The 17,613-nt window shown below is 55.9% G+C and overlaps 6 protein-coding genes across 6 annotated transcripts; 2 read left to right on the top strand and 4 right to left on the bottom strand.

The window, feature by feature from the left end:
* Positions 1–1,152: 1,152 nt before the first annotated feature.
* Positions 1,153–2,929, bottom strand: C8A04DRAFT_9052 (uncharacterized protein; the record flags this gene model as incomplete). Its single annotated transcript, XM_062785337.1, has 3 exons — positions 1,153–1,985; positions 2,050–2,068; positions 2,504–2,929. 3 exons carry the CDS (start codon positions 2,927–2,929, stop codon positions 1,153–1,155), a joined length of 1,278 nt encoding a protein of 425 aa, XP_062640637.1.
* A 990-nt stretch (positions 2,930–3,919) lies between these two features.
* C8A04DRAFT_24505 (major facilitator superfamily domain-containing protein) lies at positions 3,920–6,038 on the top strand (the record flags this gene model as incomplete). Its single annotated transcript, XM_062779183.1, has 2 exons — positions 3,920–3,991; positions 4,071–6,038. The coding sequence occupies 2 exons, from the start codon at positions 3,920–3,922 to the stop codon at positions 6,036–6,038; spliced, it is 2,040 nt and encodes a 679-aa protein (XP_062640636.1).
* Positions 6,039–6,688: 650 nt separating this feature from the next.
* Positions 6,689–8,822, bottom strand: C8A04DRAFT_34009 (uncharacterized protein; the record flags this gene model as incomplete). The annotated part of the gene is made up of 4 exons (XM_062782682.1): positions 6,689–6,739; positions 6,812–7,587; positions 7,651–8,561; positions 8,602–8,822. The coding sequence occupies 4 exons, from the start codon at positions 8,820–8,822 to the stop codon at positions 6,689–6,691; spliced, it is 1,959 nt and encodes a 652-aa protein (XP_062640635.1).
* Positions 8,823–9,233: 411 nt separating this feature from the next.
* C8A04DRAFT_34008 (uncharacterized protein) lies at positions 9,234–10,375 on the bottom strand (the record flags this gene model as incomplete). The annotated part of the gene is made up of 2 exons (XM_062782681.1): positions 9,234–9,559; positions 9,625–10,375. 2 exons carry the CDS (start codon positions 10,373–10,375, stop codon positions 9,234–9,236), a joined length of 1,077 nt encoding a protein of 358 aa, XP_062640634.1.
* Positions 10,376–11,514: 1,139 nt separating this feature from the next.
* Positions 11,515–14,265, bottom strand: C8A04DRAFT_34007 (Aminoacyl-tRNA synthetase; the record flags this gene model as incomplete). Its single annotated transcript, XM_062782680.1, has 1 exon — positions 11,515–14,265. One exon carries the CDS (start codon positions 14,263–14,265, stop codon positions 11,515–11,517), a length of 2,751 nt encoding a protein of 916 aa, XP_062640633.1.
* A 1,056-nt stretch (positions 14,266–15,321) lies between these two features.
* C8A04DRAFT_24501 (Alpha/Beta hydrolase protein) lies at positions 15,322–16,455 on the top strand (the record flags this gene model as incomplete). The annotated part of the gene is made up of 1 exon (XM_062779182.1): positions 15,322–16,455. One exon carries the CDS (start codon positions 15,322–15,324, stop codon positions 16,453–16,455), a length of 1,134 nt encoding a protein of 377 aa, XP_062640632.1.
* Positions 16,456–17,613: the final 1,158 nt, after the last annotated feature.

The following is a 17,613-nucleotide window of genomic DNA, read 5'->3' as shown; positions in this document are numbered from 1 at the left end:
ACAGTTTTGGAACGCAACGGACGCCGTATGGGCTCAGAGCATGAGGGCATCAGTTGTTGTGCCGGGCACTGGGAATAATTATGAACCTACACTCTTGACATTCCCGATCTCAATGATTCACATGTGAAGGTCACCAATCACCATATACAGTGAGCGCCCCACACTGGGGCTATCACAACCTCAAGGCTCATCAAGCCAAGATCGCTGCTCCGTTGTAACTTGTGCCGAATTTCTTCATCTCCATCAATTCTTCCGACATGTATCTCAGCGACCTAAGCTCATTCGCTTCTACCTGCGCCAAGGACTAGAAACATAACCCCCAGGAAGATTGGAAGTCCTAACCCTCGGGGCTTGCCGGTTCTCCTCGGGAGCTCGGAAGTTTGACTCCACACATCGTCTCACTTTCCGCAGTTCCAATTCACCGGCTCGGGTTGCACCTTCTGCTCGGAGTTGCCAATTTCCCAACAAAACCGAGGTTTTTTAAATCCTCGCCAACCAGCTATATATTGCTTTCCGACCACGCTAACTGTCACGGATTCCATCACAACCCTCGCTTGGGTCAATGTGTTCCCAGTCCTCAAACTAATAAATGCTAAGCTCTCGGGCAAGCGGCTGCACCTTCCGGATACCACTCGCGATGATATCCCACGAATTGGGCGGCAGCGGCCGCCAAGTGGGCTTTTTTAGCGCTAGTACTTCGTTTCGTCACAAGAATTACCACCCTGACACCTTGCCTGCGGCTTAAAACACGGGGAATCAAAAATGACGGTTTATCAAGTTCCCCAACAATAGAGTCGATGGAATCAGAACTCGCGGGCGGGACGTTTGAATGAGCCGGTACCTCCAACGACGGTCTCCCCCGACAGACCACGTCTTTATCAAAGTCTCCCGATGCTATAATCGCCACCTCTTATCCTACCCCCAACTCTGACTCCTTGGAGAGGGGATTGGCGAGCCTGAGGTCATATGAACCGGGGGTTGTCACGGATGGTTGGTCATTTTGGATCTGCAACGCCTGAGTTAACTTGGGGTTGACGGCGAATAGCGAGGCGGAGGTGCGACTTACCTGGGACCAGCTTGTTCCGCGGCTTTGCCCTCCTGCGCCCTCAGGGTAGTATTCTGTTACGCCAGGCAACATGAGATAACGGTATTTCACCCCCCTCCGACGGGGGAGCTCTTTGGCGACACCTCTTCCACGGCCGAGTAAAACGACCCCGACGGGATGCTGATGGACGACAACGTTGGCGCCCGGGATGTGCTCGGGCTCAGAGCGGGGAGCGTGGACTCGGCGTGTGATTCGGCGAGCGGTTCGCCCGTGATACTCCCCAGATCCGGATCGAACGGGTTGCCCACTGACCCAAGTACCAGGGGCGAAAAGCCGGCCGTGGATGGGTGGTTCGCCTCGAAGATCTTTTTGAACTGGGCCGCGTCTGTTGTTTTTCCGGGGGCCGCTTCCACGAGGGAAGACGCTGTCGACCCCCTTCTCCCGCCAAACAACCCCTTTTTCTCTTTCTCAGTTGTTCCCTTGGCAGCACGGCGAAACTCCAACGTCAACTTCATACCGCTCGTAACCTCCACCAACTCAACCCGATTCTCCTTCGGCAGCGCTGCACTCCTCCTAAACTCGCCCAGCCCCTTTTCGTACGGTTTCCCATCGCGCCCAATAAAAGCTACCGTCGTCTTGATCACTTCCCGCGCACCCACCGCCGTCGTAACCTTCTTCCACAGTCTCACCACCTTTTGCTGCGCCACCAACTCACCGCGCGCGGAGATCTTGTCCACTAGAAACCGGCCAAGCAGTTGGCGTTCCCGCACGTTCACGAGAAAAGACTCGCGGTCGGCAACCGAGGCGAAACGGTAGAGAGAGAAGCACCGGTAAACGGTGAAGCCGGCGGTGTTTTCGATTGTGATGTCGTGGGCTTGCAGAAACGAGACGGAGCGGTCGTCGAGGTCTTCGTCTTCGAACCAGATACTGCCGCGGGGGACTGCGGGACGTTAGCAACGGGTAAAAGGAACAAAATTAACCATGACCTAAAAGAAAAAAGAAACGATGGACGAAAAACACGCACTCCGATGGGTGATGCGAACCGCCCCGTTGGCCGCACGGCCAGCATACTCGATACGCCGCCAAACGTCGTCACGCTCGATGATGGTGAGGGTGTGCAGTTTGAGCTTCTCGCCAATGGGGTCGCCGTACGAGTTTTGCAAGGTGCTGTGTTGTCAGTACGGGGGCTCTTGATGGTAGGGAATGCACATACAGAGTGACTGGCAAGCTGATGGCTGCCACGGATGGCTGTCCCGATGGCAAGCGGGGGGAGGCTGACTCGTTAGTATTTTGGAAGAATGTGGTCAACACGGAACACTAACCTGGAGGAGACATCGGAATCGATCTCCTGGATGCCACAGTTGGAGACAGAGTTGCGGGCGCATTTGCAGTCCCAGTAACATCTCCATCACCCCCGGGCACCCTTATATCCGGCGGTGAATACGACGGCGGCGAGACGGACGGCGTATGTGCTGATGGTAATAACCCCCCCTCTGCAGCCGGCGGCCGATACCTATCCACCCGCCTCTGCAAACGGTCCAACTCGCGATCCAACTCGTCATTGTACTCCTTCAACCGCTTCTCGGCCTCGGCCGGCCAAAAGAATTTAAAAGCACGATTGGCAATCTTGTTAGGTTGGCTCGTCCCTGGCGCGCCGGTCTCCCTCTCGAGGACGTCGGTGCATCGGTTGATCATGTCGTGGATGTGACGCTGCTCGGCGGGCATGGCAGCGAGGAGAAGGCGTTCATCTCGCAGCTCTGCCAGCATGCGAGAAAGTCGATCAACTTGCCGTGGGGCATTGCGCGGGGATCCGAAGTGCTTCACAAAACCGGTCACGATGGGCACGGCGCTGATGACGACGCCGATGACTTCGAGGCCGGACATGCTGGGACGAGTTGTTGGTGATTCTTGTTCTCGTTGCTCGTGCTGTTCCCCGTGTTGATTTGGAATAAAAGAAAGAGACCATCAATAGGAAAAAGGAAAGAGATTAAACACCACACACGACCTGTGATGTCGGACGTTGAATGTGGGGAAGACGATCGACACACAACCAGAGAACAAAAGAAGCGGCCAAAAGGCGTCCAAGGCAAAGCTCAGGCCGCAGTCTGGTCGAGTCACTCTCCTCGGCTAGCCGACCCGAGACAGTTCAGATCCCCCACGGATCCCACGAGCGAACCAGAAAGGGCGGCCTCCGTCTCAGCCTCAATGGACTACACTACGGATACTCACCGGGGTCACACGCTCAACACGGTCCCAATTCCCAAAACACGCTGTCTGGCCCTTGCCGCCGATGCTGCCACATGGGAGTGGGCACGGCCACGTTGATTCGCTTCGAGAATCCCGAAGCGAAGGGGAGCACCGACAGTGCCCCTGTCGGACCGCTAAATATCGACTATTGATATTGTGGAAGGGCTGAGCACTGGGCTGATTCCCTGTGTGACAGCACTTTCGCGCTTGGGAGAGTCTGGAGGACGTTCAAGGAAGGCAACGCGGGACCAATGGCAGCGCGCCATTAGAGCCCGTGGTCGTCGGGACGGCACGAAAAGTTGCCCGTTTGGGCGTGGCGTCGTTTGATGCAACGCATTTGTGTGCATTAGCATTTCTGGGCTTCCTGGGCTTCTTGGGTGCGTTCCAGCCGCCCAGCGTGACCGGGCGACGGTTCATTGCGGTTGATGGTCGGGGCCGACATGAGGCTCAATTGCTGATGGAATCTGCTAAAAGTATGGGTCCCCGCGTGTCTCGCTGAAACGTGGAGGTGGATGTTGTCGACATCGAAGAAAGTGAACCCCGACCAACTGATCGTCTTCCCAACTTCCCATTGGGACTGGGGTCGTCAATCCACTCGTTTGTTCATTTGTTCACTTCTCTGTGGCCATGCCAGGACCCAGCAAAGTCCGCAGGTTCTGGGACCCCGTCGACATCAGTCGGGACATCCAGCACGTCCGGGTACGTCGCCTTTGCTTTTCCACATCAAGTTTTTGGCTTGTTGCTACTAAATAAGTCCCGAAAATACTGAACAATTCAGGGTCGCCAACGCCGCGAGCAACGTATTCTGCGCCTGCTCGATGGCATCGGCTTCAGCTGGCGCGTCTATGCCGTTGCGTTTCTAGGCTTCCTGGCCTCGAGCTGGAGCCTGATCGCCGTCGGTATCGTGTCACCTGCGCTCTACTTTGTCTACCCCCCCGAAGGCCGGCTCAGCCACAGCGGCGATGTGGCCCAAATCCTCGACATCGTGACGCTCGTGGCCACCGTCTGTGGCATGGTCATCTTTGGCCATCTTGCCGACCGCTTCGGCCGCAGCTCGCTGTACGGCTTCGAGCTGCTGATCGTTCTGTCCGCTGTCGGCGGTGCTGCCTTTTCGTCGGAAGGGTACATGGTCGCGAGGAACCAGGACTCGTCCGTCTACAGCAGCTCGATGGACATCTACGCCTCGCTGACGTGGTGGCGCTTCGCCCTCGGCTTCGGTCTCGGTGCCGAGTACCCTATGTCGGCCGTCATCGCGGCCGAGTTCTCGTCCACTGCCGGTCGCGGGTCCCTGCTCGCCGCTGTCTTCCTTGCCCAGGCCATCGGCCGCGTACTTGCCTATGGCCTCGGCTTGGGCGTGCTCCACGGTCTGCAGGGGACCACGATGACCCCCGGTTTGATCGGTACCGAGGCAGACAGGATCATGATGGACAAGCTTTGGCGTCTAGTGCTCGGCCTAGCCGGCATCCCCGCCATATTCGCCATCTTCCTGCGTCTTTTCATCCCCGAGACCCCGCGGTACTACTCCGCCGTGGAGCGTGACCTCGTCAAAGCCCGCGAGGCCGTTCTTAAGGTCGGGGCGCGGTCACCGAGTATCGGTGCGGCCGGGGGCGCTGGCTTTGACGCGGAGAACGCCGAGTCAATCAACTCCGACGTTCTAGACGACAGCGATGAGGCCCGCGCAACACGCCCGTCCTGGGGTCGGCGGGCGTATGCCTACTTCTTCGGGCCCTCCAAGGGTTGGAAGCCGTTAGTTGCCATCTCCGTCCAATGGTTGCTCCTCGACATCGTCTTCTACGGCACTGGCTTCGACAGCCCTGGCACCCTCGCCGCGCTGTGGCTAGAGAAGGACCCGGAAGGCAACGACGCCTTCTTCTCTGCCAAGTACGAAGGCTTCGGCGTCTGGAAAGACGACTACGCCTACCCGAACGCCACCATCACTGAGACCATGGACCGCAACCTTGTCCGCACCCTCGAGATCTCCTCCATCGCCGCCATCCTCGGCAGCCTAGCCATCCTCCTGCTCATCAACCGGCTCTCGCGCCGCACCCACTACCTTTTGACCACCGGCGCCCTAACCGTCCTCTTTGCCGCCACGACTGTCTCAGTCTCGCAGACGTACGCAAAGCAGAGCCACTGGGCCAGCATCGTCTTCTACGCGGTGACCCAGTTCCTCTTCAACCTCGGCCCCAACACACTGACCTTCATCCTCGCGGCCGAGGCGTTCCCCACCGAGTTCCGCGGGACCTGCTACGGCCTGGCCGCCGCTGCCGGGAAGATCGGGGCCATCATCGTGCGGCCGATTACCGAAGTCGCGGGCAAAAGTCATACCAACCTGGTGAATTTGCTCGCCGGCTTCACCGGGGCATTAGCACTAATGACGATCCTCGCGTGGTGGGAACCCGGCGGCGTGGCCTTGCCGCGGGTGCAGCACCGGAGGGGCAAAATGCAAGGGTTTGGGCCGGAGCTGCAGAATTTGAGCCTGGAGGAGATTGCGCCGTGGCCGGTGAAAGAGAGAGCCGAGACGGAGAGTCTGGAGGGAAGTGAGGAGGAAATGGGGCATACACATCCACATATGCATAGTGGGGAGGAGGTTGAAGATGGAGGGTTTCAAGGTGAAGTGCATGGGGACATAGGTCGAAGTGACCGGGAGGTTCCTCGCGGTCTAGGGGTGGATCATGGTGAGAGGGGGGCGATGCCGGAGTTTCGGTTGCCAGAGCCGCATTGGGCGGCGGATGCGCGGGTGTAGGTGTTGTTTTGATATTATGCTTATTTTCCGGCGTTGGACGAGGTATGATATGAGCTGTGAGTCAATACGGTGTACCGTTAACATTAGGAGAAAGGAAACTCTAGTGTCTTTGTAACATGAAATTAGATTTTGTCTGGTAATTATGAACACTCCACAAAATGTAGATACACCATGGTCTCGTTCTCAATGACCACGTGTCTCGTTTTTCTTTTGTTTTTTTTCTTTGGTTTTTCTTTTTTTGCGAGACAAGATGAATATCTCCCCTTCCACTCCCTTGGGTTATTGTTCTGGAATTAGAGATTTATGACCAAGCCCAGTCCCCAAACATTTAATCACGCCAGAGAATACAAAGAGGTGAAACGGGACAAAAAGGAATAAATTGAGCTATCAGTAATTTGAAGCAAAACGTCAAATAACAATACTTGTGATTGACTAGTTATATAGATACCAGGCTTTTATATCTCTACTTATCATTGTCACAATCCACTAGGATTTGATCGAATGTTAACAAAGGGAACTCACGCTAACTGCTTCAGCATGCCGCTGTTTTTTTAGCCCCGAGGAGTCAAGTAACTGTACAGGAGTAGCTGATACCACACAGGAAAGATGCCTCTCTAGGTCATAATCTCCCACAAACCGACATATCAAACTCAAGCCCTCTCATACCCCTCAGGTGGCCCAAACCGAATCAAATCCGCCGCCTGTAGTCAGTAAGTCAGTAATTAACCCGATTCAAAAAGGAGGTAATCATGTAAGCATAAGAAACAACTCACCTTCTCCGCAACAGCGTACACAGGCTGACACGTATTCCCCCCCACCAACGTTGGAAACACACTCGCATCCACCACTCGCACCCCTTCCAACCCATACACCTTCAACTCCTCATCCACCACGCCACCCAGTTCCCTCGGCAGCATAGCACACGTCCCCGACGGGTGATACTCGCTCGGACTGATCGACTCCGCGAAATAGGTCTCAAACTCCTCGTCTGTCTGCGTTGCTTCCCCCGGGGAGACCTCGGTGGCGTTCCAGTCGGCCGTGAGCGGGTTGGACAGGTGGTAGCGCCGGGTGAAACGGATGAGATCGGCCATGATGGCGACGTCGAGGGGGTTGGAAAGCGCGCGGTAGTCGACTACGGGGGAAGTATGGAACGGGTCGGTGGTGTTGATGTTGACTGTGCCGCGGCTGAGCGGGTGGAGGTCGACGACGATGCCGTTGGTTGCGCCGCCTGTGAGGATGAGGTTGTAGAAGGCGGTGCCGTTGCTGGCGAGGGCGGAGGCGAGGGAGAGCATTTGGGCGCGGTAGCCGGCCAGGACGGTGGGGTGGGTGTTAGGGGGGAGGGATAGGGAGTGGTTTTGGGTGGTGAGGGCGTCGGAGAGGTTGAGCGCGCGCGGGGAGATGATGGGGAAGGGCAGCCAGGCTGCGGCGTTGCCAGTTGCGAGGGATTTGGGGCCGGTGCGGTTGGTGTTCCAGAGGGTGTCGGTCCAGGCGGAGAAGTTGGCGTCGAGGATGAGGTCTTGGGGGTTGGGGTGGATGGGGAAGTTGTTGTCTTTATTTTTTAAAGGGTTAGTATCTATGCAAATAATACCGTCTTGGAAACGGGTTGACTTACATGTAAAAGCAGGCCGGAGAATGGGATGGTCTTGGAAGTTCTGTCCAACCCCCGGCAAATCCACAAGCGTCGTGATACCCGCCGACTCGAGCAACTCCCGCGGCCCAATCCCGCTCAGCTGCAGCACTTGCGGACTGTGAATCCCGCCAGCGGCAATAATCACCTCCTTTCTCACTCCCACGATCGTTTCCGTCGCTTCATCCCCGTCCTCGGGAGAAACAGGGACAACCGCGACCCCGGTAGCCGTCGTCCCATCAAATACAACCCGCAGCACCCTCGACCCTGTCACCAGATGGTAGTTCTCCCTGTTCGCCGCCCGATCGTGGTGTCCCGTCCGGGCATACGACCGTTCAACCAAGGTAGGATCCATAAATGTCGGGTACCAGTACACGCCTGCCTCGCCGGCGCCGCTGTCATTGACAAACGGTACGCCGTCAATCCCGCGGAACGCTTCTATCTGCGCTGTCGTGCCGGGGTATTGGAATGATGGCCACCCGGCATACACAGGGGTCGTACCATCGGTATCATTACCAGCAGTCCCCCAAAACGCCGTATCAAACGTAATTCCGGCTTCCTTCGTAACCGCCTCCCCAGGCGGCGCAAATGTCAGAGCCCGTTTGAAATACGGCAGCAGCCCATCCCAGCTCCAGTGCGAGGATTCATCGTCGTCATCATCGTGAAAGAATTGACCCCAGCGGGTATAATCGTCAACGGTCCCCCGGATAGTCATCATGGCGTTAACGGCGCTGGAACCGCCGACAACTTTCCCTGCGACCACGGCGATCGTGCGGTTGGCCAGGTTGGTTTGCGGGAGCGATTGGATGGTGAAGAGGTGGGAAGGGTCGGATATGCCGGCGAAACCGCCCGTGACGGTTTTGATGGAGTCGTCGGAGCCTAGTCGTGTGGTAAGTCTGGGTATTTTTCAGGAGTCAGGTCAAAGGGTTAGGGTACGCACTAAGCTCCCCATACTCGACCACAAGAACAGTGGTCTCGCCGTCTTCGGTCAGCCGGTCAGCAACAGTGAGGCCGGCTGTGCCACCTCCGACGACGATGTAATCATACTGCTCGTCCACATCGCGGGCATGGAGGAAGAGGTTTCCGGCCGAGTGTGTTCGTGCCGAGCAGGTTGCTGCTAAAGCCAGGAGGGTCACAGCAATAGTTAGACGAGTCATCTTGGTTGTTGACCAACTACTCCGTCGCTCGGATCATGTCGAAGGGGAGACCGCTTTATTATGCTCATGAAGAGATCAGGAAATGCAAGTGCACCTGCCGGCCTGTCGCATCAGTTGGGGTAATGCTCTTGGCGCTCCTGCCGCACACAAGATGTTATTGTCTGGCAATACCCGTCCAATGGGGTGCCTGGTCAATGTTTCTTTGCAGGACTCGGCAGAGCAGGGAGTTGTTTGGATATTTCCGGGAGTAGACAAGCTCAAGAATCCATATTTCCCTGCTGGCATTTGTTCACAGTCCAGTAACTGTAATTAAACCCTGCTTCAAATTATATACTAGAATGATACAACCACTAATAATACTAATAACACACGAGCTACTGATAATCAACCATGCCACACATAAATGCCAGATTACTTCACCAAAATCGCCGCGTGGCACGTCACACGATCCGTCAAATCCGGCTTCATCAAATCCTTAGTCGTCTGCGGCGCCGCCTGCAAGAAACAGTTCCCGCGCGCATTCGACTTGTACGCGACCGCGCGGTCTGTCCAGGCAGGAACAAACCGCACGCCGCCGCAGGTCGCGTTGGTGTTGCCGGGGCCCAGGATCTCCGGGTGGTCTGACCAGGCCGCGCAGGCGTCCATGCAGGCTTCGAAGTCGAGGGTCAGCATGCCGTAGATGGGGAAGGCTTTGGGTTGGGAGTTGCAGTAGCGCGTGAAGGTTTTTTGATGGAAGACTATTTGTCTGTTAGCACAAAACATCGCGGAAAAAGAAAAGAAAAGAAAAGAGAGAAAAACATACTCTGTGTCTTATAATTCGTCCCCGAAATCCTCTCATCCCGATCCGAGCACCCATTCGACACATCCACCACCGGTGACCCCTGCGCCGTTCCCGTGGCCGTCGCCCGCACCGTCGTCGTAACCGTCGTCGTCGCCACATCCCCTGTTGTCCCAGTTCCAGTTCCATCACTCGCCCCCACACAAACTCCTTCACTCGTCGCTGTATTGCCCCCCGTTGTCGCAGCAGCAGCAGCAGCCACCTCCGCCTCCGCCTCATTCACCCTCTTCGCGAGTAACCCAGCCGCCGTGGCCAACCCGACGACCGCAGCTGCCAGCAACGCGACAAGCACAGACAGGATAACAATCGTTCGCTTGTTGTTGTTACTACTCCCGCTCCTTCGTGACCCCTTCTCACTTCCATTGTCTGGGATATCCCCCCCAGCACCACCGTCTGCAGCAGCCTGCTGCTGCGCAGCAAGCACAGCAGCATTATACCCCGGCGGCAACCACGGCAAACCCGTCTGCCGTCCCCCTTCCCCGGCTCCCGGTGGAAGGGCAGCGACACCAGTGGTGTAGATCTCCTTTGGGGAGCCGGTGTTGTGGTGGATATTGTTATGGGGATGGTGTGGAGGGCGTGATAGTGGTTCGGGCGCTTGCACGCCCGTCCAGGCGGAGGAGACTTCGGGGAGGTGAGAGTATTCAGGGGATTGGAGGGTCATGGGGGGGTTGGATGGTGGTGGGGGAGAGTCGTGAGGCCAGGGTTTTTTGGGCATTTTGGTGTTTTGGTGTTTTGGTGTTTTGGTGTTTTGTTGGTGTTGACGGTTTGGTGATGGTATTCCCTGTTCAGCTAGTGGTGTTGGTGTTAAAAGATGGGATGGTCTTTGGATTGAAGACCGTGGAAGTGGCCGGTGCAACGGGTTGAAGTTGGAATTGAGGAGAACGTCGAGACAAAAGACAAAAAGAACCCGGCTCATCAACAATCCCCAACTCCTATCCCCGTAGCACGAATCCAACACTGCCCACTCACACCCGCCCTCCGCGCCTCCCGCATCGAAGCCATCGGCACGCGCCAAGATCACACCAGGCCCTGCTGTGCCTCATCCCAAGCCGCGATGTTCTTCCCAGGCTCCACTGTCATTGTTACTCTGCAGTCGAACCCCCGTTCTCAAAGTCACCCATTCGGCTGTGATATCCCTGGGATAATCCATAAGAATACCACATCCGTCCCACTGCTGCGGGCAATTCTCCCAATCCGGCCACAAGCCTCGACAAGTCTCGCTTGTGCCGTCCAATTGTTTTCGGGTTCGCGGCTAGGGCTGGATCGAGACTCTGGGTTCCGTCAGTGCGTTCGGATCCTTTAGCGGGGCGAACTTGTATTCTGTCGGGGACAAAAAAACAATGAAACACACCGTGGTACTCGGCAGTGGCGGGACGTAACTCCAGGGCACAGAACGAGAAAGGCACAGACGGAGAATCCGGCACGGGGACAGCACTGATTGCTCCCGGAGGAAGAGAGCATAACAGCAAAAGATTCCAAAGCTGAAAGCGAAAAATCCGCCAAGCTCCAATCCTGTGGGGGAAGCGGGCAGCCAGAAGGCTGCCAAGAAGTGGGTTGATGGTCGTTATTTCCGGACACAGTCAGCAGGGGAAGAGACGAAGACCTGGAGAAATCTGGAGATGAACGGAGAAAGCATGAGTGGACGACGTGCAAACGTCAAAAATTCCACACGTGGGAAATAAGACGAATTGAAATCTCTCTAGTAGATTAATCACAAGAGGTATCCAAGTCTGACGAGTCTGACAAGTCTCGACCAAGAAACTAACCGAAAACAAGGCAAAAGAAACGAAAACGAAAATGTGAAGAGGAAAAAAAAACCCGGAGAGTAAACAGACCAAGTTGAGTCCTGCGAAATCACATCTCATCCTCAAAAAACTTAATCAACGTCCTCGCTCCACTGACCCCCAACCCCATAAACGGATAACAAATATACACCAAATCATTCCTCGTCCCAAACTTCTCCCGAAACTCACTCTTCTGCACCAACTTCAACTGCTGCGCAATCGCCTTATACGTCTTGCTCAAAATCCTCGCTCGCACCCCATCCAGATTCCCCCCGGTAACCATCTCCGGTAACGCCCCGGCCCCAAAAGTAACATTCTGCACCCCAGCCTTCGCCAAACTCTGAATCGCCCCCGAAATCAACGCCTCGATCGTGCCGCTGGGCGACCCCGGGAAATCCAGCGCAAACTTGATCTGGTACCCGTTGGCAGGCGATAACCGGTGCAGCACACACAACGCGGCAATCTCCCCGTCTTTGGTCTCCGCCCATAGATACCGCCTGTGTTCCATATCAATCCACGGGCGGACTTCAGTGATGTGCACCTGCTTACTGCCCTTGCGGTTGTTTTTCCAATCCTCGATGCGTTTATCGCATCGCTCTCGAAGCTCTTGCGGCACCGGCTCATCGAGGGGTTGTTCGTGGATGCTAACGCCCGCTTCTTCGGCCTGACGCTCTTTTTTCCCGACTTTCTTCGCAGACTCAATAGATACCCGCTCTTCGGCTACACAACTGAGACTGCGCCAGCCGAGTTTGGACCCCAAAATCTCTTCGATATCCGCGCTGACTAGGAGCCACAGCGGGCGTAAATCCTCGCGCTTGCGCATGTGCTTGAGAAACGCCTGGATCACGGGCTGGTACTGGTGCGGGTCGCAGAGCGGGTTGCCCATGACTAGGGCGTACCCGTTGTCGGCTGCGTAGCCGACGGCTGCGCCCGTTTGCTCGTGGCGCCAGACGGTGTAGCGGTCGTCGAGCCAGGAGGTGTTGGTGGCGTCGCCGTAGTTGGCGATGAGTTTCTCCACGGGGGGTAGTTGGAGGTCCGGATAGTTGTGTTCGTAGTCGTAGGCGTAGCGGATGGTGTCGGCGTCGGGGTGCGGGAGACGGGTGATGGATTGTTTGTGTTCTTGGAGGGATTTGGGGTCGCGTGGGAATAAGGAGGCGTTGCGGATGTCGCCGAGGTTGAGAAGGAGGAACAGGATCCGCTCGAGGCCAATGCCGCAGCCGGCGTGGGGGAGTACGCCGTATTCGAAGCCTTGCATGTACTCCTCCACTCCGCTAGGCTCGACACCTGCCTTGAGCATCCGCTCTTTGAGAAGCTCCGGCTTGTGGATGCGCTGCCCGCCCGTGGTGATCTCTTGCCCGCGTAGGAAGATGTCGAATGAGTTGGTGAAGCGGGGATCTTTGGCATCGAGGTGCGTGTAAAACGGCCGTGCTGACGCGGGGAACTTGTCGATGATGTAGTAGTCCGTCTTGTACTTTTCCTTGACCAGTTCGCCGATGCGGATCTCCGCCCGCGTGCTGAGGTCTTCCACTTCCGACGCCGGCCGGCCGTGGTCATCCGTCCAGCCCGACGAGTTGAGCAGCTCCACCGCCTCAGTAAACGTCAATACCGGCGTCTCGTCCAGCCAAACCAAATCCTCGTGAGGAAACCTGGTCTTTACCGTGTCGATCTCCCGTCGGCAGCGCGAGTACAACCCACGGAAGATGCTCTTCAACAGGTCATCGATAATCCCCATCGCCTCGTGATAGTCGTAGTTAATAGCCATCTCCAGGTCCAGCCCCGTATACTCCGTCAAATGCCGATGGGTGTTGCTGTCCTCAGCACGAAACACGGGCCCAATCTCAAACACCCTTCCAAAATCCGCCGAGATGCTCATCTGCTTGCACAGCTGCGGGCTCTGCGCCAGAAACGCCGTGCGCCCAAAGTAATTCACCCGGAACACCTCCGCGCCCGACTCCGTCGCGCCCGGCATCAGCTTGGGCGTGTGGATCTCCACAAAGTCCTTGCCTTCCAGCACCGACCGGAAAATGCTGCACACCGCCGCGTTGATGCGGAAGATGGACTGCGCAGTAGGAGTTCGCAGGTACGCGATCCGGTTGGCTACCCGCACCCGCGTTGACGCCATGGCTTCCATCTGGTGTGTCTCCTCGTCCTCCTCTACGCGGTCCATCGTCACAGGGTCGACGGGGAGGTGTTCCTGAACCGGTACGACAGAATGCATCTCATCGATGCGCACCTCCAGCTCGTGAATCGAGCACCCCTTAATCCTCTCCGGCGGCTCCTGCAGTGTGCCCCGGACCAACACGTACCCCTCCGTAGTCAGGTGCTCAGCCCAACGCACAAAGTTCTCCGAGACGACCCCCTCGCGGTACGCCAGCACGCCCTGGACCAGCTCAATCTGGTCGCGGAAGATAATAAACGCCAACTTGGAGCTCATGCACCGCACATGATGCACGCGCGCGATGAAGCACACTTCCTTCCCGGCATGCGCCCGGTCGGCCGCCTCGATACGGATCGCCTGGGTTTTCTCAAGCACATCGTCCGTCTTAGTGCCATACCGGGCCGCGATCTCGGGCGGGTCTTCCTCGTGTGCGCGCTCTTCACGTTCTTGTCGGCGGTGCTGGAAGGAGCGGCGTTCGTGTTCGCGCTCGTCTTTTTTGGCCAGTTGGTTCTGGGCCTTTTCGATTTTGCGTTCGTGTTGGGTGTCGTTTTCGAGGGCGGCGATGTTGCCGATGTGCGGCTTGGTCATGTGGTTTTTGGCTGTGGAGTGCCCGATGAGGCGGTTCAGAGCCAGGATTGGCTTCTTTAGGGAGCCGGGCACCATGATGCCTGCCGGTTAGATGTTATCGAACCGTAGAAATATGCCAGAGGAGTGATATGGTGGTAAGTTTAAAACTCAGTCAAGTCCGCGGGGCGCTGGGTTTTGTTGTTGCTATTTTAATGGGGCCGAAAAGAAAAAAAAAACTGACGTCAGGTCGATGGCGGTTGAAGAACTCGAAGACTCAAAACGTGGTGGCAATAAATAATCTTTTTAAAGTTTATTCGGCATTGGAAACGGCTGCATCAATGCGTACCAGGGAAACACAAGGTTCTAGAACCACCGTTTAAACATCGGGTTCCTTGGCCACGTCGACGGGAAACTTGAAATCTCAAACGGTCATCGACCGGCAATGTTTATGCGGTCAGTGGCATGTGCCCCGCGGTAAACTCAAGCTGATCATCGCGGCCTCGGTTCGTTCCGGGGCGGGACCAACGGCATTGGCAGGGGCATAAAGGGGAAAAACAACTGCCAGCAGGTGCCGAAATGGTCGCGTTTTTCCGTTATGGGCCGGCGTTGGACGGTTTGCTGGCAGTGTTTTCCCAGTCGAGGCGTCATCACTTTGTGTTCCTGAGCGTTCCACAAAACAAGACTTGGAATGACGTCATGATGTCGCGGGGCAGCTTGCAGTTACTCCGCTTTTTAAGAATAAATACAAAAGTGGGAGAAGACGAAAAGAAAATCAAGCCCAAGAAATGAAAGAAGACGAAGAAGAATAAATTAAAAAAGTGAAAAAAGGATAAAAAAGAGTAAATCGGGCTATCCTGTTTCAGTCTATCGCTTTTTTTTGGCCACAGCGAGGGCAGATATTCGACCTTGATAACGGCAAAGTCCCGGTTAATGGGGCCTTGCACGTGAAACGACAAGCCCTTCGATAACGTTATCACAGGGCCGAACCCCCGAGGATGACGTCAGCTTCCTTGGCGGTCCCTGGCGACACTGCGCCGATTAAGTATTGGTTGGTTACAGCTTCAACCATCACGACTCGACCAACCATTGCGCCTTTACTCTCAACATCGTGATATGTGGGGATGCTTCTGCTGTTGCACCGTGCCCCGCGAAATGGCCCACGTAATACCGAACGTTGACGGCATCCCCGTCGTCAAGCTCTCCGGCCCCGGGGAGCGACCAGCTCTCGACAGCGACGGCTCTTCACAATGTCTCGAAACCGCAGCCGATGTGGTCAATCCGGCGCCTTCGCGGTGGTGGTTACGCACCTCGGCCTCCTGGTGGAGATCGTTGCAGTACGTCGGCATGACACTGCATTTCCTCGCGCCCGAACGGCCACCAAGTCCGACATTTACTAAGACGATTCGATCAACGATTTCCAAAACAAAGGGCGAATTTACACTCCAATTTTACACACCAAATGGGTACGCAACAGCCGCAAAGTCGGGGGCAAAGTTCCCCGCTGTTGTCAACTTCCACGGCGGTGGCTTCACAATCGGCAATGCCACGGACGACGCTCGATTCGCCCGCTTCGTGCTCGAGACATGCAACGCCGTCTTCGTCAGCGTTGACTACCGGCTCAGTCCCGAAGCGCCCCACCCCGTTGCCGTCGAAGATGCCGCCGATGCCCTTCTCTACCTCGTCCGCTCCGGACACGACCTAAACATCGACCCCCTCAAACTCGCAACCTCGGGCTTTTCCGCCGGCGCCAACCTCGCTTTGACATCCACCCTCCTCTTCACCGACCACATCCGAACCCTTCAACAACAACCCCAAAACACCGGACCAATACCCCCGCACAAAATCCGCGCCGTCGCCACCTGGTATCCCATCACAGACTACACTCAGCCCCGCGCAGCCAAACGCGCCGCCTCCGTCCGACCCGACCAAACCCTCCCAGACACACTCACCTCTCTCTTCGACGCCGCCTACCTCCACCCTCCCAGCCTCCCGCTCGCTAGCCCATACCTCTCCCCCTCCAAAGCCACAGACGAGCAGCTAGCTGCGGGAATCCCGGACATGGTGATCTTTTACACGTGTGAGTATGATATGCTCATGAAGGAAGGGCAGGAATTGGCGACACGGCTGGGGAAGGAGCCGATTGGCAAGGATGTGAGGTATAAGATGGTGGAGGGGGTGCCGCATGCGTGGGATAAGTCGCCGGATCCGACGAAGGTGGCGGAGTTTTCGGAGGACTTGTATCAGGAGTGTTGTGGGTTTTTGAAAGAGGCTTTTGAAGGGGTGTGAGTTTTACTGACTAAGGGAGAGAGGTATGTGTGTATGATTGAATGATGTGTATTATAAAGGGTTTCTAGACGGCATTGGTAGATATTCGGGTCGGCGTAAAGAATTTTTTACTTTTTATAACCACGGTCCCCAAGACTAGAAGTGCTATGTTTCCATTACGGGTTGGAATTACAAGGAAACCTATGGTTTCGACATACCACTTTCCTTCACGAAATTAATCTAGATTACTGTCTGTTGTGTCTGTATCATGTCCCCTCATTCTCTCCCCATCGACAAGTCCAGTCCGCCTTCCAAGCGAGGGATCGACATACCCAAGACAGCCCCATCTGGTGGTGGTATCGTGGGGCGGTTCAAACGGCCAGCCGGCTGGGGCTTATGTAGGAGGGAAGTTGGCAAGTTTCGGCTCATGGTTAATGTTTGTGAAACAATCAGAGGAAGTGCGAGTGGCAGGAAGAACGACTCGTCCACTTGGCCGACGATCGAACCATTCATCTTCCGGCTCTTCTACTGCTCATCCGCCCCAACTGGTGGACGTACCGCGGAATGCTCTCGGGCTTTCGCCTCCGCTGCAGGCTGGCTAATTCCTTCCCTGGTAAGGCGGGCCGGCACCTTCGTGGCACAAGTTCTAGAAGAAACAAAATATAGAAAATATGTGGAGGAAAATTGAGGTTGAAATGAGTCCTATGGGAGCGACGGGTTGATGATGTCTGTCAGAGGAAGAATTCACAGGTGTCAACCCGTAAAGTGAATTGGGACGTTACAGGAAGTGATTAGGAAAGGTGTATAGGTTCTAATGAGCATGGCCTAGCCCTTTCCACAGCCTATAATTACCGGTAATTTTGGTCAACAATAAAGGGACCGAGATGGGCTAATACAGAGCACTCAAATTAACCAGATGCACACCTCAGCGGCTCAGCCGAGCCAGCCTGACTAGTTTGTTGCTGCGGAAGCAAGGGTCGTCGCTCAATGATGCAAGTCCACCGTTGTGAATTAGATCAACAGAAAAACGGTCAACAATTAGATCCCTATTGCAGTCTATACAAGTTGAGCGAATGTTGAGCCATTAGAGTCAGTGGAGAAATAAGCTCCTTGAAGTAAGTCACGGGGTCACCCACCCGACCGGTCCGGGAGCCGACCGCATAATAAGATCACATTGCA

Source organism: Dichotomopilus funicola (assembly GCF_033296635.1).
Source record: "Dichotomopilus funicola strain CBS 141.50 unplaced genomic scaffold C8A04scaffold_3, whole genome shotgun sequence".
NCBI classification, from domain to species: Eukaryota; Fungi; Ascomycota; class Sordariomycetes; order Sordariales; family Chaetomiaceae; genus Dichotomopilus; species Dichotomopilus funicola.
This window is presented reverse-complemented; position numbering and strand designations above follow the sequence as displayed.